General features: G+C 44.3%; 1 protein-coding gene across 4 annotated transcripts in view; it reads left to right on the forward strand.

Moving 5' to 3' along the window:
• Window positions 1-22,313, forward strand: part of ARHGEF25 (Rho guanine nucleotide exchange factor 25) — a 248,073-nt gene that overhangs the window by 177,052 nt on the left and 48,708 nt on the right. For all 4 annotated transcript variants that reach the window (XM_075591563.1, XM_075591564.1, XM_075591565.1 and 1 more), the window contains 2 exons: window positions 9,851-10,173; window positions 20,160-20,258. In XM_075591563.1, coding sequence (XP_075447678.1) covers window positions 9,851-10,173; window positions 20,160-20,258 — 422 coding nt within the window. The remainder of the gene's footprint in view (window positions 1-9,850; window positions 10,174-20,159; window positions 20,259-22,313) is intronic.

Below are 22,313 nucleotides of genomic sequence, written 5' to 3' on the forward strand. Positions count from 1 at the left end.
CTGGGGCCTTCCCTACAATACTGTGTGGCTGGCTCAGGGCCTAACTGGTTGCTAGGGGGTACATTCTGGGCCTAGTCCAGGAAGCTACTGCTCCCTGGACACTACCTTCCTCCTTGGCACCTCCGTCAGCACTTGTTCGCGGGCTCTCTGCCCAAGGAGGATATCTTGCTTTCAAAAAGCTGCGTGCCTCCCATTTGCTGGATCAGTCAATGTGATCATATACCTTCCCCCCCCCCCCTGAGGATTCTGGGAATCGTAGTCCTGTTTCAGTCCATGCGGAGCTATTCCAAGATGGTCGCCGCGCTGCGCATGCGCGCCCTTTATCAAAATTGCCAACCCCACAACTCCCCAATCGTGCGGAGCTCCGCCGAAAGGCTGGACAATTGAGCAGTTCACCCTCACCGGAGGTAAGGAGGGGACTCTGCGACATGCATATCAAATAAGAAGTCCCTGTCTCCAAAGAGCTCGTACTGTAATGTCATTTTGGTGCTTAAGGCACAATCCACTTACCCAAGGCCACAACGGAAAGCTGACAATGGGTTTCACCTGCTCAAAGGCAATATTCTTATCACTAAACTTCTTCTTCATTCTCTTTCTGGTTACTGTAGTAACAAGTTCTTATTTTAAATCCCTTAAAGCTGGATACTGTACATGATTTGACTCTCCACCTTGAGTCCAGGTTTAATACTATCTTTCCAAAACCAGATGCTGTTTTTAAGATATCCCCAGCGAGACGCAGATATATTTCACACGCTTTTAGTAGTAGAACCAATACAGACACTAGAAAGCAGAGTCGCAGCTGCAACAACACCAGTAATACTGAAAAATAGATCAATATAGAAGGAGAGACAAGAAAGAAATATGAAGAGCAACGACTATTTTTTTTTCTGTCTGTTATTCTAATCGATGTATGTTTTGGAAGCGTTGTACCTTTAATTCTTTTGTCAATTCACTAGAAAAAAAAGTCTAGAAGTGATTCTGGTGGCTCGCATGATGTATCCAGGAGGGAAAAAGTTAATTGTAGTGGTGCACTTCATTCACAGGAAGAAAAGAGATCTGTGAAAACCTTTCTGGCGGGTTTGTAAAACAAGCTGGAGACAGTGATAATTCCATGCAGCGTGTCTCCACTTATTGAAACAGTCAAGGCTAAATTCACATCTTTTGATGTCAAGAGATTCAGAAAAAAAATTGTGATTAGCTTGTCGTGAATTAGGCCACGTATCTTATTCCTCAGAGCTGTCCAAACCAGACGATTAGGGTGGTAGTAAACGTATGAAAACATACTGTACAGAGGCAAATTATTTATAGGAATATAATGCACACTGGTAATGAATTGATGATGGCAGATTCAGGGCCGGTTTGATGGTGGTGCCATCGGTGCCTGTGCACCAGCCCCCGCGCTTACAGAGGCCCCGGCGCTCGCCCCCCTTGCACCAAGCCCCGCAACCATCCATGCCTGCCCTGACTTCCACCATATGGAGGGGCATGTAAAGGTTGGGTGCAGTCTCTGTGCCGAGGAGTTCTTGGCTACAAACAGGCCTTTAAAATTTGCTCTGACAATGACTATTAACCAGTCTTTTTTTCAACCTGAGTACCATCATGTCCTTTACTGAATCCTCAAAGATGGCATCCGCCGTCATCCAAAAGGAAGCTGCAATGTCGTCCCCTGATGATGTTGCGGCTTCCTATTGGCCCACAAGACCCGTGGAATTTGACATCCTTTTTGGTGTACGGGACTGGTACTAAAACTGCAACTAAACCAGATAGTATATCATTCAGGAACCAAAGAGTACCCAATAGCAATAAATAGAGCAGTTTAACTCCAGGGGACTCCTGATTCAATTTCTGTAAAGAAAAAACCCCCAAAATCAATAGTGAAAAAAGCGTTTTGCTGCCTTAAAGCAATCTACTCTGTGTAGTATAACAAATACATGTCTTCTTTCTCATCTTATCTTGTAAAGTGGCTGTTTTCAGCAATGCCTCACTTTTTAAATGCTGTTGTTTTATTCTGGAGATATCAGTTGCTACAAAGGTGTCTCCTTCGGATGGTAGCCATGGTAACAGAAGATGCAAGTGAAATAATAATTGGCTGAAAACTCCCACAAAAAAATAGTTGAAAAAAAAAAATTAGGTTAGAAATAGATGAGCACAATATTAAACATCAGGTTATGTTACAGTTTTTCTTTTTTGGGAGGTGGGGGGGGGGGGTTGACACTTTAATTGATGTTAGAAAAAGGAAAAAATAATTAATAGTGGAAATAATAATAATAATGGCTCCTTGGGTATAATCCTCTGGATAAATATGTAGTCCCACACAGGCAGAAGGGATGCATGCCTCTTGATTAGAAAGTTGGCACAGTAATACCGAAGATATTATGATCCCTCCCAAATACAATGTTCCATCTGTTTTACATTCAGATTGTGAATACATATCTTGTTTTATACTCAAAAGTGGGAACACTAGTGTGTAGAATTTATTCCATGTGCAGGCAAGTGAAAGATCATATCCTATATTAATGGTGTCCAACATATTCAGTACAACAATTTATTTTTCTTATGCCAGTTGAGTTTCCATTAAAATGTTCATCCTGATCACATAATTCATGTACTTAACAGTAAAAGGAAATGTTCTTTGGGAGACTATTGCACTGTGAAGGTTACGACACATTGGTCTGTCTGAATATAGGCTTTTATTTTAGCCTAAAAAATGTGGAACACTAAAAAAGCTTACATTCAGCATGTCACAAACAAAACAAAATTAAGCTTATTTACAGCCATTTACCATCGGTTTAGGACATTTGGCCACAACCAAAACACCGTCAGCGCTCCACCAGGCAAGTCACTGGTGGGACACCTGCCTGCAGCAGGACACCTCGCCACTTCACATTACGCCGTGCTCCAAAAATGTCTAGGGTCCGACCGCCCGCTCCAACACAAAGCCCGACAAGCCATCGTTAATTGTCCTGTAGATCCCGCCGGGGGACTGGTGGTGTTTTGGTCGTAGACAGACGTCCAATTCCGATGTACCATAGTCCATTGTCAGAGATCAACAGGGCTCAGTCTTTAGCAAGCAAAGTGGGTCTGTGAGTCCCAAAGTAGCATGGTCCTTCATGAAGTTCCCTGGTCCAGGGTTAGACCAAGACTGCAGGATGTTCCAGGCTTTTAAGCCCAGCTAATGATCTAGCTGAGGGCTGGCTAATTATCTCAGGCTGAGATTTAGCCAGCTCAGCACTGGACTCGGCAGCTATACATGCAAAGTAATTAGGCACGGAAACTACCTTGTCAGAGCGACATATTAATTTAAAATAGTATTTTTGTGGAATTTTTAACTTTTTTCTGCTGGAGACACATTGCAAAACATTGATCCATGGGCAGTGAATAGGTTTGCATAAAGTCTACCATTTTGTATCTTCTAAGAACTTTTACAGCCATTGGCACTAAGATTTTGATATTTCTTCAGCCCTTTTAGGTTGTGTAAGAGCTTAGTTCAAGTTTTAGTGTCCCGGCAATATCTCCCCTTGAAAACGCAAGCGCGATTCACCACTTGGGTACCCTGCTTCAGCATAGCCCAGAAAGGTGAATGGGGCACAGGGATGAATAAGTGTCCCTGTAGCTGAGGGGATCCCTAGGTTAAGGGGTGTACCCCAGCTAGTGCCCAGGTAACCCAGAACCTGTATTGGGTTTGTGAGGTGCTCCAACAGTAGATAAGGTTGTGGGGGGACTCTGAGTCCAGGCTAAGTCCAGGAGATAGTGTGTGGGGAATAAAAATACATCTTTCTATTCTATTCCCCATACCCAGCGACTTAGGAATGTATTAAAACTATATTTTATTAATACTGTAATGTGCAGGGACTTTCGGAATCGATGTTCATACAGACTGCCCGGACTAAGCCATAGGCACCAGTAAGTCTGCTTGACATCGGAGTTCAAAGTAGCCAGACATACCAAAGGTGTGAAAACCATTTGGGTGGCAGGGAAGGGCTCAAGTACCCAGGTCCGGGGAACAATGGCAGTCATCCGGCTGCCATTTGCTCTGCCAGACCTAGTGAAGCCTGACCCAGCAGGTGGCATTGAGATAGCCAGGGACGGAGGTGGCAAACTTGCGCATGTCCCTTGGCAATTTCATATTTCCCGCTAACCCGGCTTTCAATACCGGCTTCACTCTGATTTGCTACTAGGAAAGTTCCCACGCGATGATTGGCTGCTGAGTTTCATGAATGAAACTCAGAATACTAAAAGAAATGTCTGAGCCAATGAGGTTTGAGATTCCCAGTAGTAAGAGCGCGGGCTTTTCAAAGTTGCTCTTGCGCGAATAGCAGAGCATCCGTCTTCGATTTCAAGCCAGAAAAGCCTGCCTGCCAGTTTCTAAGTCCCGACTTTGGCGGCCAAGTTCTCAAAATCAAACGTAGTGGATGTGACTGGGATTTGATGCCGATTTCGGTTCCAGAGGATCGGTGATAGCTCGCGGTCAAGAAAAGTTCAAGTTCTCAGAAGAGAAGGGAGCGGAGGTGTGTGGAACTTCACACCGATTTGGGAACCAGGAGATTCCGGGCTAAGTCCCGGCCAGGGTAAAATGCTTTTTTGGAGTTCCCTGTACCTAGGAAAGTCTAATTTTTACCTCAGACCCCCAGTAAGTGTGTCTTTTTGTCTGTTTCTATTAGCACCTTTTACACTGGGTGGTGGATTTATCACATGATTTACTAATAGATCACAGTTCACGTTGTAATTTATTTTATAGATATTATTTCTGTTATTTGCTTCAAACACATTGTTATACACAGTTCACTTTTTTAGGACATTGCTACTGTATAAGTAAGCGCCGTTGCAATCATTTTTTTAATGATTACACATATCTGAACATTATACTTTAGAATCGAGGCTATCACCAGATAGTCTTATTTTTAATAAATTCACACGCTTGTGTGAATATTTTTTTAGCCACGTCCCTGAAACTTGTAGAATTCTCCAGATAATGCTTTGAAAGTAATATTAAAAGGATCCTGTTTATAAAAATATCAAGAGAGCCATATTTTAATCTCATCTATGACAAAACCACTGCGCTTATCTCCTCAGCCCCATACAACACATCTTGTACTTTTAGAGGGCCATAAGGGATAACCCACCAATGAAGTCCTCTTTGAAGCTCTGGTCTGACCCAGGAAGTGTTGACCTGTCATAAACCCAATATATTGTATTTTTAAAACAACCGGTAACCACATTAACCCCTGAAGCACCAGATTGATTAAAATACATAATATTCCCCACCATTTTTATTACAAGTGTTTAGAAATAAAATTATATTTTCAGACATAAAACATCGCTAAGTTCGCTGAACATCGGAGATGGGGAAGGGATTATAAAGACTTGTCAAAAGCCTACACTTTGGGAAATGAGGATGTTGCTATCATTGGGGATGGAGAGTGTTAGGTTTGTGTACGTTGCTTTGTACTGTCAAGGAGACAGATCTGCTAGGCAGAGGTGGAGAGTATACACCAACCGTACCTGGGTTTTAAACCCTGAATCAGTAGAATAGTGGGGTACGGTTCCGGGGTCGGAGAGAGGCAAAATGGTTGTGGTCACCGTTCCGGGGTAAGGGCTGGAGAGAGGCAGAATAGTCCTGCGGCAGGCAGGGGTCTGAGGCATGCGAAACAGCAACAGGGCTTCCAACAGGAGACAAGTTAAGGAGCACCTTGCACAGGCAACTAGAGAGGGGAATAAAAGTCTTATAAAGGGAGAAGGCAGGTGTGAGCAATCCAGCTCAAGCAGTGGCTGAGATCCTACCTCGGTTCCCATGTTGGTAAAGGCAGCGAAGTCAAGGGGCATCCATCTTGGAGATCCTTATAGAGAGTGAAGGATGGGCACCGGGATTCCTTTTACATTGTGCAGATCTGCTTTCTATGAGGCTGCTGCATCTTAAACTACATGCCATGAACTGTCCCTGAAATGCCTATGACACCCATGGTTGACTGACCGTAGTAACGTGATAATAAAAAAAATTAAATATCAACTTATTGTCATTTTTTATTGACGCATATCTATATATTGACCAACTCTACTCACTTCACAGAAGAGGTTTAGAGGATAAGTAGAATGGGTACTGAATCACTAAAATCAGCAATCCAAGCTGTTTTGTTGTATATTTTTATATACCGGTTTAAAGCAAGGGGTCTCTGGATCTGAAACCCATTAATTTCAGCTCTGTGGGCCCGTGCTTCCGGAGATCTTTATCTCCGTAGTAGGTGCCGGTAGCTGCTCGGGGTTCACGTTATGACAGAGGTTCAAAGCTCCCTGCGAGCCAGTAGAAACCTATGACGTCATCCTGTTCGGCTTCCTATCGGCCCATATTGACGCTGGAGCGTTAAACTTTAAACCCCAGCAAGCTCAGCCGGAGCGGCTACCGGCACCAATGGAGGTAAGTATCCCCGTGCAGCTCCATAGAACCTCTGTTTCAACCTTGTGTTAAAAAATTAAAACCAGCAGGAATAGCTCATTTAATAGTTGAATGTTCTCATGTCTTCTGTTGGTAGATGTTGTTTTACATTGCAAAACTCTAAAGAAGCTGCAATTATGACAATGTATTGATTGCTACTTTGAAAGCCATTCTCAAACTGTTCCCTGGTGATTCCGGACAAAAGCTTCCTCTTGTAGCCTGGAAGCGTTTCTATTACGGTTGGGAGATCAGTGTTGGAAGGTGGTTTGTGACATGCTGTTTTTCAGGCACTGGCCCAATAATCTTAATATATGTATTTATGGATCTGTTTCTACATGTATTGGTAATCACAGCTAGAAATGGTGGTCCTACTGAAAGGCATTAACATTCAAGTGGTGAGTGAGTGATAAGTGAAAGTTCGAGAATCCCATGACTAAAGATACTCCCACTTTCTTTTAAAGAACCCACCACCGACCCGTCAACGCTACTGATTTTCTGTGTCGCACTCGTTCGGCGTCTGCTACAATGATTTCAAATATCAAAAGTTTCATAGATTTCAATAGAGTCTCACTGATAAAAATCAGTATTTTTCTATTAAAAAATTTCGGGGCAGACTCTCTGTTTGAGCCAGCAATATATAAGGGCAGTAGAGGCAGCTCTAAAATAGAGCCTGCTATATTTTATTTAAAATAAAACATTGGTTATCTTAACGCGACTTTTATGCTGTTTACCCAGTTAATCTTGACCCGGTATTGCTGTTCTGCAGACCTGTACTAAGTCACACAGTCCTGGGAAAACATTGACATTTGGAGCTTTAAAACGGGATCTTCATTTTCTTATGCGGCTGCTTCTGTGTCTGCTCTTCTTTTAGCCTTTCTCCCTCTTCTTATTCTCTGTAATTGTTTTTCCAATTTATCTCTGCATTGCTCAGAGTACATGCTTCTCTGCATTGCTCAGAGTACATGCTTCTCTGCATTGCTCAGAGTACATGATTCTCTGCATTGCTCAGAGTACATGATTCTCTGCATTGCTCAGAGTACATGCTTCTCTGCATTGCTCAGAGTACATGATTCTCTGCATTGCTCAGAGTACATGCTTCTCTGCATAGCTCAGAGTACATGCTTCTCTGCATAGCTCAGAGTACATGCTTCACTGCATTGCTCAGAGTACATGCTTCTCTGCATAGCTCTGAGTACATGCTAATCTGCATAGCTCTGGGTACATGCTTCTCTGCATAACTCTGAGTGGAGGTTGTTAACTAACCAGACCCGTTCTTGCCACATGACACCTGTTCTCCATTCTCTGCACTGGCTGCCTGTAAAATGGTGAATTTATTTCAAGATTGGCTTGTTGACAATCAAAGCACTATATAACCAGGGTCCCAGCTCTCCTAAAGAGCTTCTAGTGCCTTACACTCCCACTCGCTCACTTTGATCTGTAGATGAAGGACTTCTAACAGTTCCCAGTATCTCCTTGACTTCCTTTTGGGGCCCGATCTTTTAGCCACACTGCTCCCACTCTCTGGAACAATCTGCCTCTTATAGGTCGAGAGACCTCCTCGCTGGAAGTCTATAAAATCAAGCTCAAAACCTACCTGTTTTCCCAGGCTTTTAATTATAGAACCACAACCTGCCCAGCATTTCATGGCTACAGTACCGTTCTATCTTGTATTGTATCTTTCCTTGTGTTTGGTCTCGTTTATAACCTGAAATGTTTTCTTCTTTTTCCCTTTTTGTAACTGTGAAATACTTTGAGTCCCATTGGGAGAAAGGCGCTATATAAATAAAGTTATTATTATTATGCTTCTCTGCGTAGCTCTCAGTACATGCTTCTCTGTGGAATGTATTCCCTTTCCCTGCCATAGCTTCTTTAACCTTTCTGTTTCCATTTCACTGTCAATACAGTACTTCTTCCAAGTCCTCCATTATTCTCTCCTGTATTAGCATTTTCCTTCTGCCTGAGCTTATTAGCATCTCTGTTACCCTCCTGTCTGTGCCTCTTCTATCTAGCCTGGATTAAATTAATATTACATGGCAGCGACATGCTGTGCGCAGTGTTTTAACATCTCCTGTCACTCTCACCATTGAGGAAAATTAGGTTGTTTTTTGTAGTCACTGGTTACCATGGTGATTTGAACTGTGGAGGAATTCTGCCCACACATGAGTCAGTCATGGTATGACCCAGACCTGGCACACTGACTTTGAACCCCACGTTTTGTTCCATTCATGTGTAACCCTCCGTGTCCGGCTCCTAGAGAGTGTACACCAGTGTCTGTATTATATCTAGTGAGGGTGCATTTACCTTGTTGAGGGTGCAGGAGTCGTACGGATGGGCGTTGGTAGCAATGATGGAAATGATTGGGCGTCAGGAACTTTTATAGTACAACAACACACTTTATTAGCCCCTGGATGCATGGGGTCTTCTCACTGTGGTACATTACATATTACCGTAGTCTGTTTCATTTGTACATATAAGAAAAAAATGTATGTGGTACGTGCGCTCTAGCGCCGGATCCGTGTAATACATACGATTATAATCATCAGATTTAATCCACAGCACAGGTTAAGGGGTTAGAGTAATCTTCAGACAATTGTCTAGTGGTATGGAATCCTTAAAGGGAGTTCCCTCATGACATCACAGCTCACCATGCATACTGTGCAAGTGGCTCCAATGATACTTAATCCCTTACCCCAAGTGGCAGGCTAAACACCTTCCAGAAAGGGGGTGTAGCTAGGTTTTTCTCTCCAGTAACTCCCTGCATGTGTTGAGAAACCGTTACATTGTAGTTACTCATACAGTTAACCTCTCTAGGTTCCATTAACCCCTTAATTGACTATAGTAATCACATGTACTTCTGTAACCAGATAGAGCGAGCATCCTTCTACAAGTCAAACCCACTATACTGTTACTATATGATTTATATTTTCAATCTAGTTGGTGTGCTACTAGTATAAACAGTGTGATATGGTTTAATGCTCTTCCGACTGGGTAAAACGTACAACAATGGGTCCAAATGTTTTTTCCTCAATTACAGATTACAATTGGAAGTCCCGATTCAAGTGTTTTATGTTAGTTTAGTTGAAAAGAAAGCAACAGGATATAAATCATTGCAACAACAAAATAAAACTTCTTCCGACCTCACAGAGCCCTGCAATCCATTGCAAAAGGGTTTCAAGTCAATGGGGTTTAAGATTTCTTGCCAGTGGTAGAAGGTGTATTATGGTAGAATACTGATTAGTTAATACGGACCACAGTCCCTTAGTAAAAAATAATTATGTTGCTTTATTTCTATTGAATAGTCTTTCTAACAATCACTCTGGTCCACCTTAAAACAGGTGCCAAATGTCTGTTACACTCCCAACTGTTGTGTTACCGATAGTGTTGGTTTATTCTCACACCTTTGTTTTTCTCTTTTGCTAGAATCCTACTCTATCGCCGGCAGCGATGGGAGTATATCAGCATCAGTGGCTTCCATCCAACCGCAACCTTCGACTAGCTCGGCTCCTAGTTCTCCTGGATCCAGGAGGTCAGTCAGCACCTTGAAGAAATGGCTGACCAATCCTGTGAGGAAGCTGAGCAGTGGCAGCCGTCTGGATCAGCGTCAGGCTAAAAAAGTTGAAAGCAGACCGAAGAGAGGTGTCCCTGGCCGAAGGAGAAGCGCGGATGATGGGGGCAGAAGGAGCTTCGATCTTGGTGTTTTGAGGAAGATGGAGGACTTGACCCAACCAGAGGACAAGAGCTTGGTGAGGGATATTTGGTTTCAATTCTTTTGTGAAAAGACAAGGAGACAAAAACAGCCCCTCATACAAATATTAACGGTGTGTTTCGGAGAAAGCTGCCTAGGCTCCCTAACTGTTTCACCTATAAATTGAATGTTTGCCTGGGCAGTGCATGTGTAAAATAACATGCAATAGCAGTGCCCCTACTGTACCCTGGAGGGAAGTATATACCAGTGACCCCCAGACTCTGGGGTCTATGTATGAACACAGATTGTTTTGGATCACTGCTCTGTTTTTTAGATCAGAGTTGTGGCATATGGAAGAACAATTTCTTACATCTAGGGTAGAATATTAGACCTGTACAATTTAAGATCTGGCAGACTTTTTGGCGCAAGTAAAATTGATAAGGCATGACACAAAGAGACACAGAATGTGGGATACATCTCAGTAGGTCTATTTTGTTCTGGTCTTGCTGCAATCAGTTGAACTGCAATTCTCTTGATTAGAACCAAGTAGAACTAAGAAAAAACAAGACAAACAAACCTCAAATTAAACCAATAACAAGTGGACTGTAAAAGAAAAGAAAATGTACTAAAAATGAAGGGTTAATATAAAATAATCCAAAGTAGTGGATACCGAGAAGATCACCCCACCTGACGCCTACTGGGTGGCAAATTCTGAAACCATCCCACTGGACTCAGCGTACGTAAACTCTGCCTCGCTACAGGAATTCACCAGCGCCGGGAACATGGCCACGATATTCATTGGTTCCTCCCCTTCCAAATGCTAATTTCTGGTCTTATACATGGCTATCTCAGCCAAAGCCAGGAGTAGGTTGGCAAAGAGTCCCTAGGCTTGTTGTTCTGGTACACTGAGCACCTGAAAAAAAATAGGCGAGCGGGAAAGTGCAGCCAGAACTGCAGGAGAAGGCCCCTCAAGAAACATTTCAGATGGAGGAGTTGGAGAGGTGTTACATGATGCAAAGATAATATTAACACTTCCCATGTCGCAAGATAGGGCAGATGGGTCAAAATTGGAGCACAGTACTGTACTTTGAAACAGGTGCAGGATCAAATGCCCCAGTTTTGCTCTAAAAATGCAGTGATACGTAGATGTCTAGGCTCATAAATGGAGGATTTTGAAGGCCTTCTTGTGTATGTTCGGTATGAAGCCAGTTCGATATATATCTTATATTGAAATACTGATGGATCAGAATTCATCAAGTGTCGGTAATGCATATGAATTCAAAATACTGACACATTTTAATGGCAATGCGGTCATTCATTGACTAGGCAACTGGAAGTCATGTTAATGCTGGAAAGGAGTTATATAATACAGGGGTGCACAAAGTTTTGGAGCTGCACCCCCCCGTGTGACAGCACCAGCGCTCGCGGCCCCCCTTCTCTGTGACCCGGCGTAAAATGACAACGCGGGTCATGTGACGTCACGTGGCCTGCAATGTCATTTGACGCGCGTCACCATGATGACGCATGTCACATGACGCCGCGAAGCTATGGCGACGTGTCCAGAAGACTACAGAACCCCAGTTTGCGCACCCGTGATATAATAAAAACATTTTTTAAGAATATACAGGAATGCGGTATTTGTACTGGGAGACCCTTTGTTTCTCATAATGCAAAATGTATAAATGCAGATTGGATTTTTTCTTTAAATTAAGTTAGCCAATTTACAAAACAGCAAAGGAAGGAAAAATAGTGGTTAAGATGTTAAAAAAAAAAACAGATTCTGATGGAATTAAATTACATTAAGAAAATACAGTTATCTAATTATATAATTGTAACCCAATTATTGCGCTGTAACAATGGATAGACAGTGTGGTCACAATGTTGGATTGGCACCTAAAGCAATCATGTTACTCACCGTTTGTGAAGCACAGCAAAGGAAAGACGCAGTTAATAATATCTTTGATATTTGAGAACAATCTGTAGTTGTTTTGAATGCTATACCAAGTGATGTTCTGCAGTGTAATGACTCACAGCTCGGGGGAGGCTGGGTCTCAGGATGCAGAGTTCCCTACTGCTTCCATGATGCATAATTTATCTGCAGAGCAAAAAAACTTCTGTTATCCTCCCTTGCAAAGCATCTCTCCACTGTCCTGTCACCATAACCGTTAACGGCAATATTGCGCTAGTGTATTTCTCATCCATGTGATTCCCCAAATCGTGTTTTTTTTTTTTTACTAGACACGAAAGGTGTACAGTAAATGTTTCCATGGCACATGAAAGCAAATATTTTCCATATTTACTATTTTATGGGGGGTTCTTGGTCTCCAGATCTATTCCCTCTTGCTAACCCCTAGGGCCTCCTTCCTACCTACTGTAGTTTATGCATTTTTCAATTCCATTGCCATATTTTAAATCACTTTGCCTGACTGAGGGATCTAAGTAAGAAGCTCTTTATTGAACAGCCAATGCACTATCCATTATGCTAAATTGACCTGTACTGATATAGCACTCTTTATGCAGACATTATATTACTTATTGTATATAGCTAAAGCCAGAACGAAAGTACTGTTTCACAGTAACTGGCTTGACCTTTCTTAAATGTACTGTACTTGCTTATTAGACCTGAGTGACAGAGAAGGAGGAGAAAGTGGTAGATTTTTTTTCTCTATATATTACAATCAGTGAAAATGACGAGAGCCAGGTATATACAGCTGTGTCACAGCTACAGCTGCAAACTATTAGCCGTATCAGCAGGTGAACTGTAGTAGATGTGCACTGTTACTTGCACCCAAACACCTTAATGGGATGGAACAACACTGTTCATGCTTTGTTGGTGAAAAAAAATGAAGAGATGTAGCGTGGACTGAGCAGGAGAGAAACTATTTCCCACACAATAAATACAGACTACAGCCTTTAGATGTGTGTGTCCATATACTCAGAGAGGATTTTAATTTGAGCAAATACATGGTAGCGCCTTTCTGGTCAGCAACAGGGCACCTCGCGTGGCCACCACTCTGACGCCATTTGTGAGCGCGGCCTCTGTTCTGGCTGCTGACGGGAGTGCTGAGTGTCCGCTCACAAATGCCGTCAGAGGGGCGGGCGCTGAGTACCTTTAAAGATGGCGGCGGTTGGCAGGGAGATCGGTGGAAAATCTTTAAAGATGGGGCCAGCGGGCGGGGAGATCCGATTGGCAGCGAGATGTTCAGCGGCGTGGTCCCGGTGACGATTTGCATTGCGACGGAGCACCAGCGGCAATTTGACCGCGGCTAAACATCCCATTCTGTTAGATAGTGCCAGCACTGCAGAGTTTTTTCATGAGAATATTAGTTTATCTTAGCCTAATTGGTAGGAGCGCTGGAATCGTTCTTTTTGTTTTTCTATATGTAAGGCCTATCTTTTTACCTGCAGCAAACTTCTATAGGGAGGAGCGCGGTATTATGTACAGTTTCTCACTAATATTAGGCAATCCTTTTCCTTGCTGCATACTCCCATAGGGCATTTTAAATTTAGTATCTCTGAAACGTCATAGGGGTAGGTTTAAATGCTCATCTGCTTTACATAGCAGTTACTGAGCCCCTACCAATTTTCCAATTAGTGCAGGTATATTACACCCCAGTGTCAGTCTGGACATCACCCTCCATTGAATGGTAGGTGAATGTGTAAGGCTGACAGAGAGATGTATATGTGTAAGTTGTATTATATTCACACCAGGGAATTTGTGCACCCTGATTACCTTTATAGCAAAGTTAAGTATGATACTGGATTTAGCCAGATTTTAATTGCACTACTCACATAAGCTCATGCTTTATTTAACCCCTTCAGGGATTTAACACTTTTTTCACTAGTCCATGGGACAATTATTACATATATCTACAGTATAGTGTAGGCACCTGCATTAAACGGGTTGCCTTGACGTGGCATGCAGGCTTACAAATGCTTTGGCCAAAGGGTTTAACCAAATACCCTTTTTCATGAGAATATTATTTTATCTTAGCCTAATTGGTAGGAGCGCAGGAATCATTCTTTTTGTTTTAGCACTGCAGAGTTGACAATCTAAATGGCCCAAATGGTATATGAAACGCAGGTTCTTGTTTAGAACCGCTATCTCCTTCAACTCATAAAAAGAGAGCAAGGAGGACATGGTAGAAACACGAATTAAGGTAACCAAATAATAAATATATACATACATACACACAAGTCTGGAACGCATGAACAACACCAAACGCTGGGTTGCCTCCTTTGTGATGCTTTGCCAGGCCTTTACTGCAGCTGTCTTCAGTTGTTGTTTGTTCGTGGGTCTTTCTGCCTTCAGTTTTGTCTTCAGCAAGTGAAATGCATGCTTGTTCGGGTTGAGATCAGGTGATTGACTCGGCCATTGCAGAATATTCCACTTCTTTGCCTTAAAAAACTCCTGGGTTGCTTTCGCAGTATGTTTTGGGTCATTGTCCATCTCTAAAGTGAAGCGCCGTCCAATCAACTTCGCTGAATTTGCTGAATCTGAGCAGACAATATATCCATATACACTTCAGCATTCATCCGGCTGCTTCTGTCTTCTGTCACATCATCAATAAACACTAGTGACCCAGTGCCATTGTAAGCCATGCATGCCCATGCCACCACACTGCCTCTACCGTGTTTTACAGATGATGTGGTATGCTTCGGATCATGAGCCGTTTCAAGCCTTCTACATACTTTTTTCTTCCCATCATTCCCATCATTCTGGTACAGGTTGATCTTAGTTTCATCTGTCCAAAGAATGCTGTTCCAGAACTGGGCTGGCCTTTTTTAGATATTGTTTGGCAAAGTCTAATCTGGCCTTTCTATTCTTGAGGCTTATGAATGGTTTGCATTCTGTGGTGAACCCTCTGTATTTGCTCTCGTGAAGTCTTCTCTTTATGGTAGACTTGGATAATGATATGCCTACAGTACCTCCTGAAGAGTGTTCTTCACTTGGCTGGATGTTGTGAAGGGGTTTTTCTTTACCATGGAAAGAATCCTACGATCATCCACCACTGTTGTCTTCCGTGGACGTCCAGGCTCACCAGTGCGTTCTTTTTTTCTCATAATGTACCAAACGGTTGATGCTATCTCTCTGATGGATTTTCTTTTTTTTACAGCCTAAGGATGCCCTGTTTCACTTGCATTGAGAGCTCATTTGACCACATGTTTTGGGTTCACAGCAACAGCTTCCAAATGCGAATGCCACACCTGGTATCAACTCCAGACCTTTTACCTGCTTAATTGATGATGAAATAACGAAGGAATAGCCCACACCTGTCCATGAAACAGCTTTTGAGTCAATTGTCCAATTACTTTTGGTCCCTTGAAAAAGAGGGGGCTACATTTTAAAGAGATGTAATTCCTAAACCCTTCCTCCAATTTGTATGTGAATACCCTCAAATTAAAGCTGATAGACTGCACTTTAAGCCCATATTCATTATTTAACTGTAACTTCAATTTATTTTAGTACACAGCCGAAATAACAAAACTTGTATCAGTGGCCAATAATGTCCGGACCTAACTGTGTGTGTGTGTGTGTATATATATATATATATATATATAATATGTGTGTGTGTGTGTATATATATATCTTAACCCCGTTATAGCACAGTCCTCGGGGGCTACCCACGACCACCGCGTTATAAACGGGGTTGCGGGAAAAAAATGACCGTGTCCCCCGGAGGGGGAAAGCTTAGAACTCTCCCAGCGTTCCCAGACCCGGTGGGGCAGCGGCAACAGTACACAGCACTTACCCGGCATCTGGCAGCTCTTCTCCCTGTCTCTGCTTCCTGCTTCTGCTTCCGTCTTGCGAGAGCAAGCTCCCTTAAAGAGACAGTGTGTCTCTGTGTGTGTGTGTGTGTGTGTGTATTTGACTGTGTGTGTCAGTGTGTGTGTGTGCAGTGTGCTGTGTGTGTGTGCAGTGGGCTGTGAGTGTGTGCTGTGAGTGTGTGCAGTGTGCTGTGAGTGTATGCAGTGTGCTGTGAGTGTATGCAGTGTGCTGTGAATGTGTGCAGTGTGTGTGCAAAAAAAAAAACTTAATTTTTTTTTTTAATTCGGGGTCCACGCTCAAACCGCGTTATAGCGGATCATGCTATAACGGGGTTGAGCTGTATATATATATATATCTACTATATATTTCTGAAAGCGTCCTATGTGGCTATGTCTGTATGTGTCTCCCTGTGTCCTCCCTGTGTCCCTAGCGGCAATCCCATTGGACCTTGGGCAAGGCCAATGAGATTGCTCCCTTGGGCCGCCCGCCCGCCCCCGCACACCTCTCATTGGCCTGAGGTGGAGTGACGGGCCAAAGGACACACACACACACACACACCCACCCCCTCCTCTGTCCCCCCTCCCCCATCACGTGCGCCGCCCTGCACCAGCTCCCGGACGGAGGGGAAGCGCGGCCCTCCTGCCCCTGCCGCCAACTGCAGGTTCCTCCCCCCTCGCTCTCAACCGGCTCCCGGAAACACGGAGGGTAAGCCCGGCACGGCCCTCCTACCCCAGCCGCCAACGCTCCCATATCTCCCCGGCGCTACCTTAACTCCCCGGCGCTACCTTAACTCCCCGCCGCTCCCTTAACTCCCCGGCGCTCCCTTAACTCCCCGGCGCTACCTTAACTCCCCGGCGCTACCTTAACTCCCCGGCGCTCCCTTAACTCCCGGCGCTACCTTAACTCCCCGCCCGCTGGGGGGGCCAAGCAGCCTCCTCGGATCTGTGTGTGTGTGTGTGTGTGTGTGTGTGGACATTTTACTCCTGCCAACAATTTGTGCCTCACTTTCATGCCCTACCCCTGCCCTTCCCCACCCCCCCTACCCCTGCCCCCCTACCCCTGCCCTTCATCCCCCCCTACCCCTGCCCTTCACCCCCCCTACCCTTGCCCTTCACCCTCCCTACCCCTGCCCTTCACCCCCTCTGCCCTTCACCCCCCCTGCCCTTCACCCCCCCTGCCCTTCACCCCCCCTACCCTTTAACCCTCTACTCCTGCCCTTCACCCCCCCTGCCCTTCACCCTCCCTGCCCTTCACCCCACCTGCCCTTGCCCTTCACCCCCCCTGCCCTTCACCCCCCCTACCCCTGCCCTTCACCCCCCCTACCCCTGCCCTTCACCCCCCCTACCCCTGCCCTTCACCCCCCCCTACCCCTGCCCTTCACCCCCCCTACCCCTGCCCTTCAGCCCCCTACCCCTGCCCTTCACCCCCCTACCCCTGCCCTTCACCCCCCCTACCCCTGCCCTTCACCACCCCTACCCCTGCCCTTCACCCCACCCCTACCCCTGCCCTTCACCCCCCACCCCTACCCCTGCCCTTCACCCCCCCTACCCCTGCCCTTCACCCCCCACCCCTGCCCTTCACCCCCCCACCCCTGCCCTTCACCCCCCCACCCCTGCCCTTCACCCCCCCACCCCTGCCCTTCACCCCTGCCCTTCACCCCCCCCACCCCTGCCTTCACCCCCCCCCCCACCCCTGCCCTTCACCCTCCCCACCCCTGCCCTTCACCCCCCACACCCTTGCCCTTCACCCCCGCCCCTACCCTTCTATTCGTTTTGAGATACATATATATATATATATATATATATATATATATATATATATATATATACACACTGCATACTGCAGTAGTTAGTTTTGAACAAAGGGCCACTATGCTAAGCATACTGTACCTCTGACAAAGGATAAGGAAAAGGTTACCCAGATATGTCTGTCTGATTTGGGACAGGTAGTCTTTTTTTTTTTTAAAGGCAAAAATAAAACGTTTGAAATTCAGAAGACGAACACTCTAAAGAGGGAGGGTGCTTTGGATCAGGATGAAAAAGGATGCTAACCATGCCTGGATTGCATTAGTCTTGCCACATGAGACACTGGACAATACAAGGGAAAACAATTCAGCAAAATGTTGTGGGAGGGTGTCTGAGAGTCATTAATCTGATAAAAAAAAAAAAGGTAGCTTGGCATAAACTATAATATATAGGGAAAGAGTCCTAAGTGGCTGAAATGGGATGGTGAATGGAAGCAACCTTGATATTGGCCAAGGAATAGAGGGAGGGTTAAGCAGAAGCCTTGATATATTCATGTATGGGAAGAGAAGGCAGCAAGCTGAAGCCAGGCACATACTGTATTATTGGCTTTGACGTTTGTGGTTATTGGTGGCAAGCCAATTTGTTGCAAAGGGAGTGATGGCAAAACCACAGTGCTTCAGCTCAAACTGCAACTGAAGAAACAGCAGCGGCCGATGCTGTGCGCGCATGTGGGCGCACAAAGAGCAATGACGCGTCCGCTGGCAGGGAAGACGAGAATTTTGTCTTGCCTTGCCGCGAGATGATCACATGCCGGCAGCCAATGGAAGTTGGGAGATAGTGTAGACCAATGAGAGTGCAGGTAGTGTAGAGCAGTGCCCCCTCCCCCCCCCCCCCGTCATGGCCGTGCCTCCCATCGCTCCCCCTAGACCGCACATCGTGGCTTTCATCCGTGCGTGCTGCAGTGAACACTGGGGCCGTAGCCTAATATTGAAACAAAGCAGGGAAGGAAATCAAGGGATTTAAGTAAGACTATTTCAGTGGGCTTTCACGTGGCTGGTTACAGAGCAATTTCAAACAAAATCTAACCAAACCTAAGCACCATCCGTAAACTGAAAGCACACAATGAGCTGCAACTATCAGTCAGAATTACTATTAACACCAATATGTTTAGCTACAAATGGCTCTAAGATCTTATTAAAAAAAATGTCAGCCCATGGCAGGATTTCGATGTACACATATACTATAGCTATACTACTATACTAGAACTGTCCTCCAGAATAAATACACGCCTTTAACCCTTTGAGTGCCGAAGGAGTCACGGCCCCGCCGGCACATGCGATCACGTGACCACTTTTCCGAAGTCGTCCTCTTCCGTTTGTCTTTCTGTAAATGCGCGGTCTGTGTTCTCCACAGGGGCTCCGAACGCGATCTTCCTACAAAACAGAGTCGCAGATTGTAATGCAGCTACTATGTCCTGGGGCACACACGGGGTTAATGGGGCAATTTTATACAAATCTGACACCTATAAATATTTTGTGTGATGTCACTGTGGGATCAGCGAGTGCTTGTGCAGCCAGAGTCAAACAACCCCCCCCCCCCCCCCCAACGTTATTGGTCCTGTGATAAGGACAGGGGGGATAAGGGTTACAGAAAGAAAATAAAAACTTGATTGACAAACACTTCCCCATTCAGAGGCTCCTAAGAAATTCAGCTGGCCAACTTTGTGGAATTGCACCTTTAAAAGAGTAATTAATGGCTTGCTGAGAATAAAACCTGCAGCATTACAGGGCTGTAATATTTTCATCCAGGAGTCTTTCTAATCTGAGTCACACTTGTTTATCTGCACACACTAGCAGTCAGTACTTTGTGAATGGAATGCTGGATACTGTGCGCGATAAACACATGATTGATTTACTCTGAATACCTGAACACCTCTGATTCACTCTGGACTCCTGGGCATTTTTTTCCTGCTTGGCAAATGATTGCAAACGTATCTTGTTATTGTCAGTGGGTAAGTGAGGTTTGTACTGTAGAAGTGAAAGATAGGAGGATTAAAGATGGTTGAAAGGTATTTGTTGTGGAAGTGGGATTTACTGGTTTACAGCTATAAAATCTTTTGTGGCACAATGTCTTTGGTGTGACCATCCTCAAATTTCCTAAAAAGGTGAGAGTGCAATTCATAGTGACTTCTACCGGACTCCAGTGGAAGCTAATTTATGTTTTACTAGAGTGAACAGACACAGAGCAACAAACAGTGTAATTGTTTCTTAGTTATAATCAAACACATTGCCATACCAATCAACTATTTATATACAGAAAAGCTACGTTAGGAAGTTGTTCAAAACTCCCCAGCACTCACAAAACTCCATCAACCAACCCAACCCTCCATTTATGAATCGGTGTAAAAACACATACACAGTGTCTGTATAGCTTCCGTTAATGTGGAATGATTCAATTGAATACTAAGGTGTATACGGTATATATTAATGAAGGGCTTACCGCTGACTTTCTCATTTTTCTCTTGTGTAGGAATGGAAAGAGCATGATCACCCTGATACACATCCGCTGCCTAACCTTTCTTTGCTGAGTGACCTGCTTCAAGGGGTAACCACGGAACCCAACAATGAGGTATGTATCACCATTTGTACAGTATATACATATCTTTCCCACTTTGTTTCATTTGTGGTACCAGTGTTTTAAAGCAGCAATCCCGGCTACTCTGTGTTTATTTTTTTTTTACCTATTCTTTTTTTGTACGACTTTGCGGCTTCCTGTTGAATAGTAATTTAAATACCCGGAAGTAGCACTGGTAAGTTCACAGGTAAGTTTTTGGGCTGGGGTAGGGGGGGGGGGAAAGAGGGGGAAGGGGGGGGGGAGGGGGTACCCTGAGCTTGAAGTAGTACAGTTTGGCACCCTAATACCTCCCGGTTCTAATCATGTTTAATTTTAAAAAATGGAAGAAAATCTATCTTCTTTAAAGAACTTACAAGATAAAATTGAATACTAAAGACACTAGAACATAATGTAAATTGCTAAAGATGAAATCGATTTTACTTTAGGGATCTCCCAACTTAATGGCAAGTAGCTTAACCTTCCCTTTCCCCTGAACAATTGAGAAGCAAGTGAGATGAGCCAGTGCGAATATATACTGGGCTTTTTCTAAATAGATTTTAACCAGAAATTGAGAGTTTTCCACTATAGAAAGTTCAATGTGAAATGTTAAAAGTTTTTAAGAACTTTAACCTAGTAGAAGAGATACTAAAGATCAATGACATTTCTATAAAAGATAGAAAAAGTAGATACAAGTGCTATGAGAGGTGAAAATCAGCCTTCTTGGTCTTCATGAGAAGCAGAACCAGTGAAGCCCAAACATGCTAGAGGCTGCCAAATGTCAAAAGTGCATGCAATAGCTGGACCAGTGCAAACCAGTACATAGTGAGAGCATGGCTTTCTAACTAGAATTGCGCGGAGCGATCTACTTTGAGTAAAATAATGCATATCCAAGAGGCTGCAAAAAGACTTCAAATCAGACCCTGCACAACACTTGTATGTATGTATGTATGTATGTCTTTATTTATATATCGCCATTAATGTACATAGCGCTTCACAGTAGTCCAGATACTTGTCTCCCATTGCATAGGAAACCTTGATGTCATTAAAAGATGACTTTGCAGGTTGTTATTGGAATGACACCAAAGCCAGCTTTGAATTTGTAAAAAGAATTTACCAGCAGATGAAGGTTAAGAAGAATGATATTGCTGTTGAGCTGGGGGTCTCCATACAGAGGAGACAGGTCCATGGGGAGGGCACTCATAACACTGAAGAGTGCGGAAATTACTTTATTTGACGGAAAACATTACATATATGTAGCACCTGTTCCCCCCATACCACGGAAGATCTGACCACTACATGGCCTTGGTACTGTAGCTCACCTGCTGGACAGGAGGTCTGAGTTGCTCTGCGAATGTTATGTGGGAGCAGCAACAGGGCAGGCTTTTTCTTCTCAGGGTGCAGCGCCTCCATCCCATGAGGATCCTGCTGGAAGCAGGATGGTCCCCACAGGCAATTCTCCTTCACAATGACCACACATTGTAGCTGGTACAATGGCATGTTTATTGGGTAGACAGCATGGCATCATCTCCATTCCCTGCAGCAGACCCCAGGGCTTGAGGCCCAAAGAGTCCATCCTCAGCTCCTTTACCCTCTTGCAGGAAAAAGGGTATCACAACATACCACACATCTTAATCATAGCACAGTCCTATTCAATTTGATGGAGTGTCAGCTTCTATATCTGGGGGGAAGGGCTTGTAACCCCGCCCCATAACAGGGCAGGTCCAGGTACTGACAGGCATCACACCATATACATGTGACCTAGTCAGTACCCACCCCAGGTATGATACTCCAACTGCCATTTTAGGCCTGACCCTGGATATGGCAACATAGTACCCATCTAGACTGCAACTGCAGGCTAGGCCCTGCGCAGGAGTTTAACCCCAACACTATCTGTTCCTATCAAGACTTATAGTGTTGAGGCCAGTGGAAAGCTATAGCCAGGGGCACTTGGCTACATATATATATATATATATATAGTACTCAGCAATGTGGTTCCCAGGGGGGCATACAAGTACGGTGTACAGTATGTTTTGTTGGCTAATTAAAATATGCTTTATGTATTTATTATTG

The sequence above is a fragment of the Ascaphus truei genome, chromosome 3 (assembly GCF_040206685.1).
Source record: "Ascaphus truei isolate aAscTru1 chromosome 3, aAscTru1.hap1, whole genome shotgun sequence".
Taxonomy (NCBI): Eukaryota; Metazoa; Chordata; class Amphibia; order Anura; family Ascaphidae; genus Ascaphus; species Ascaphus truei.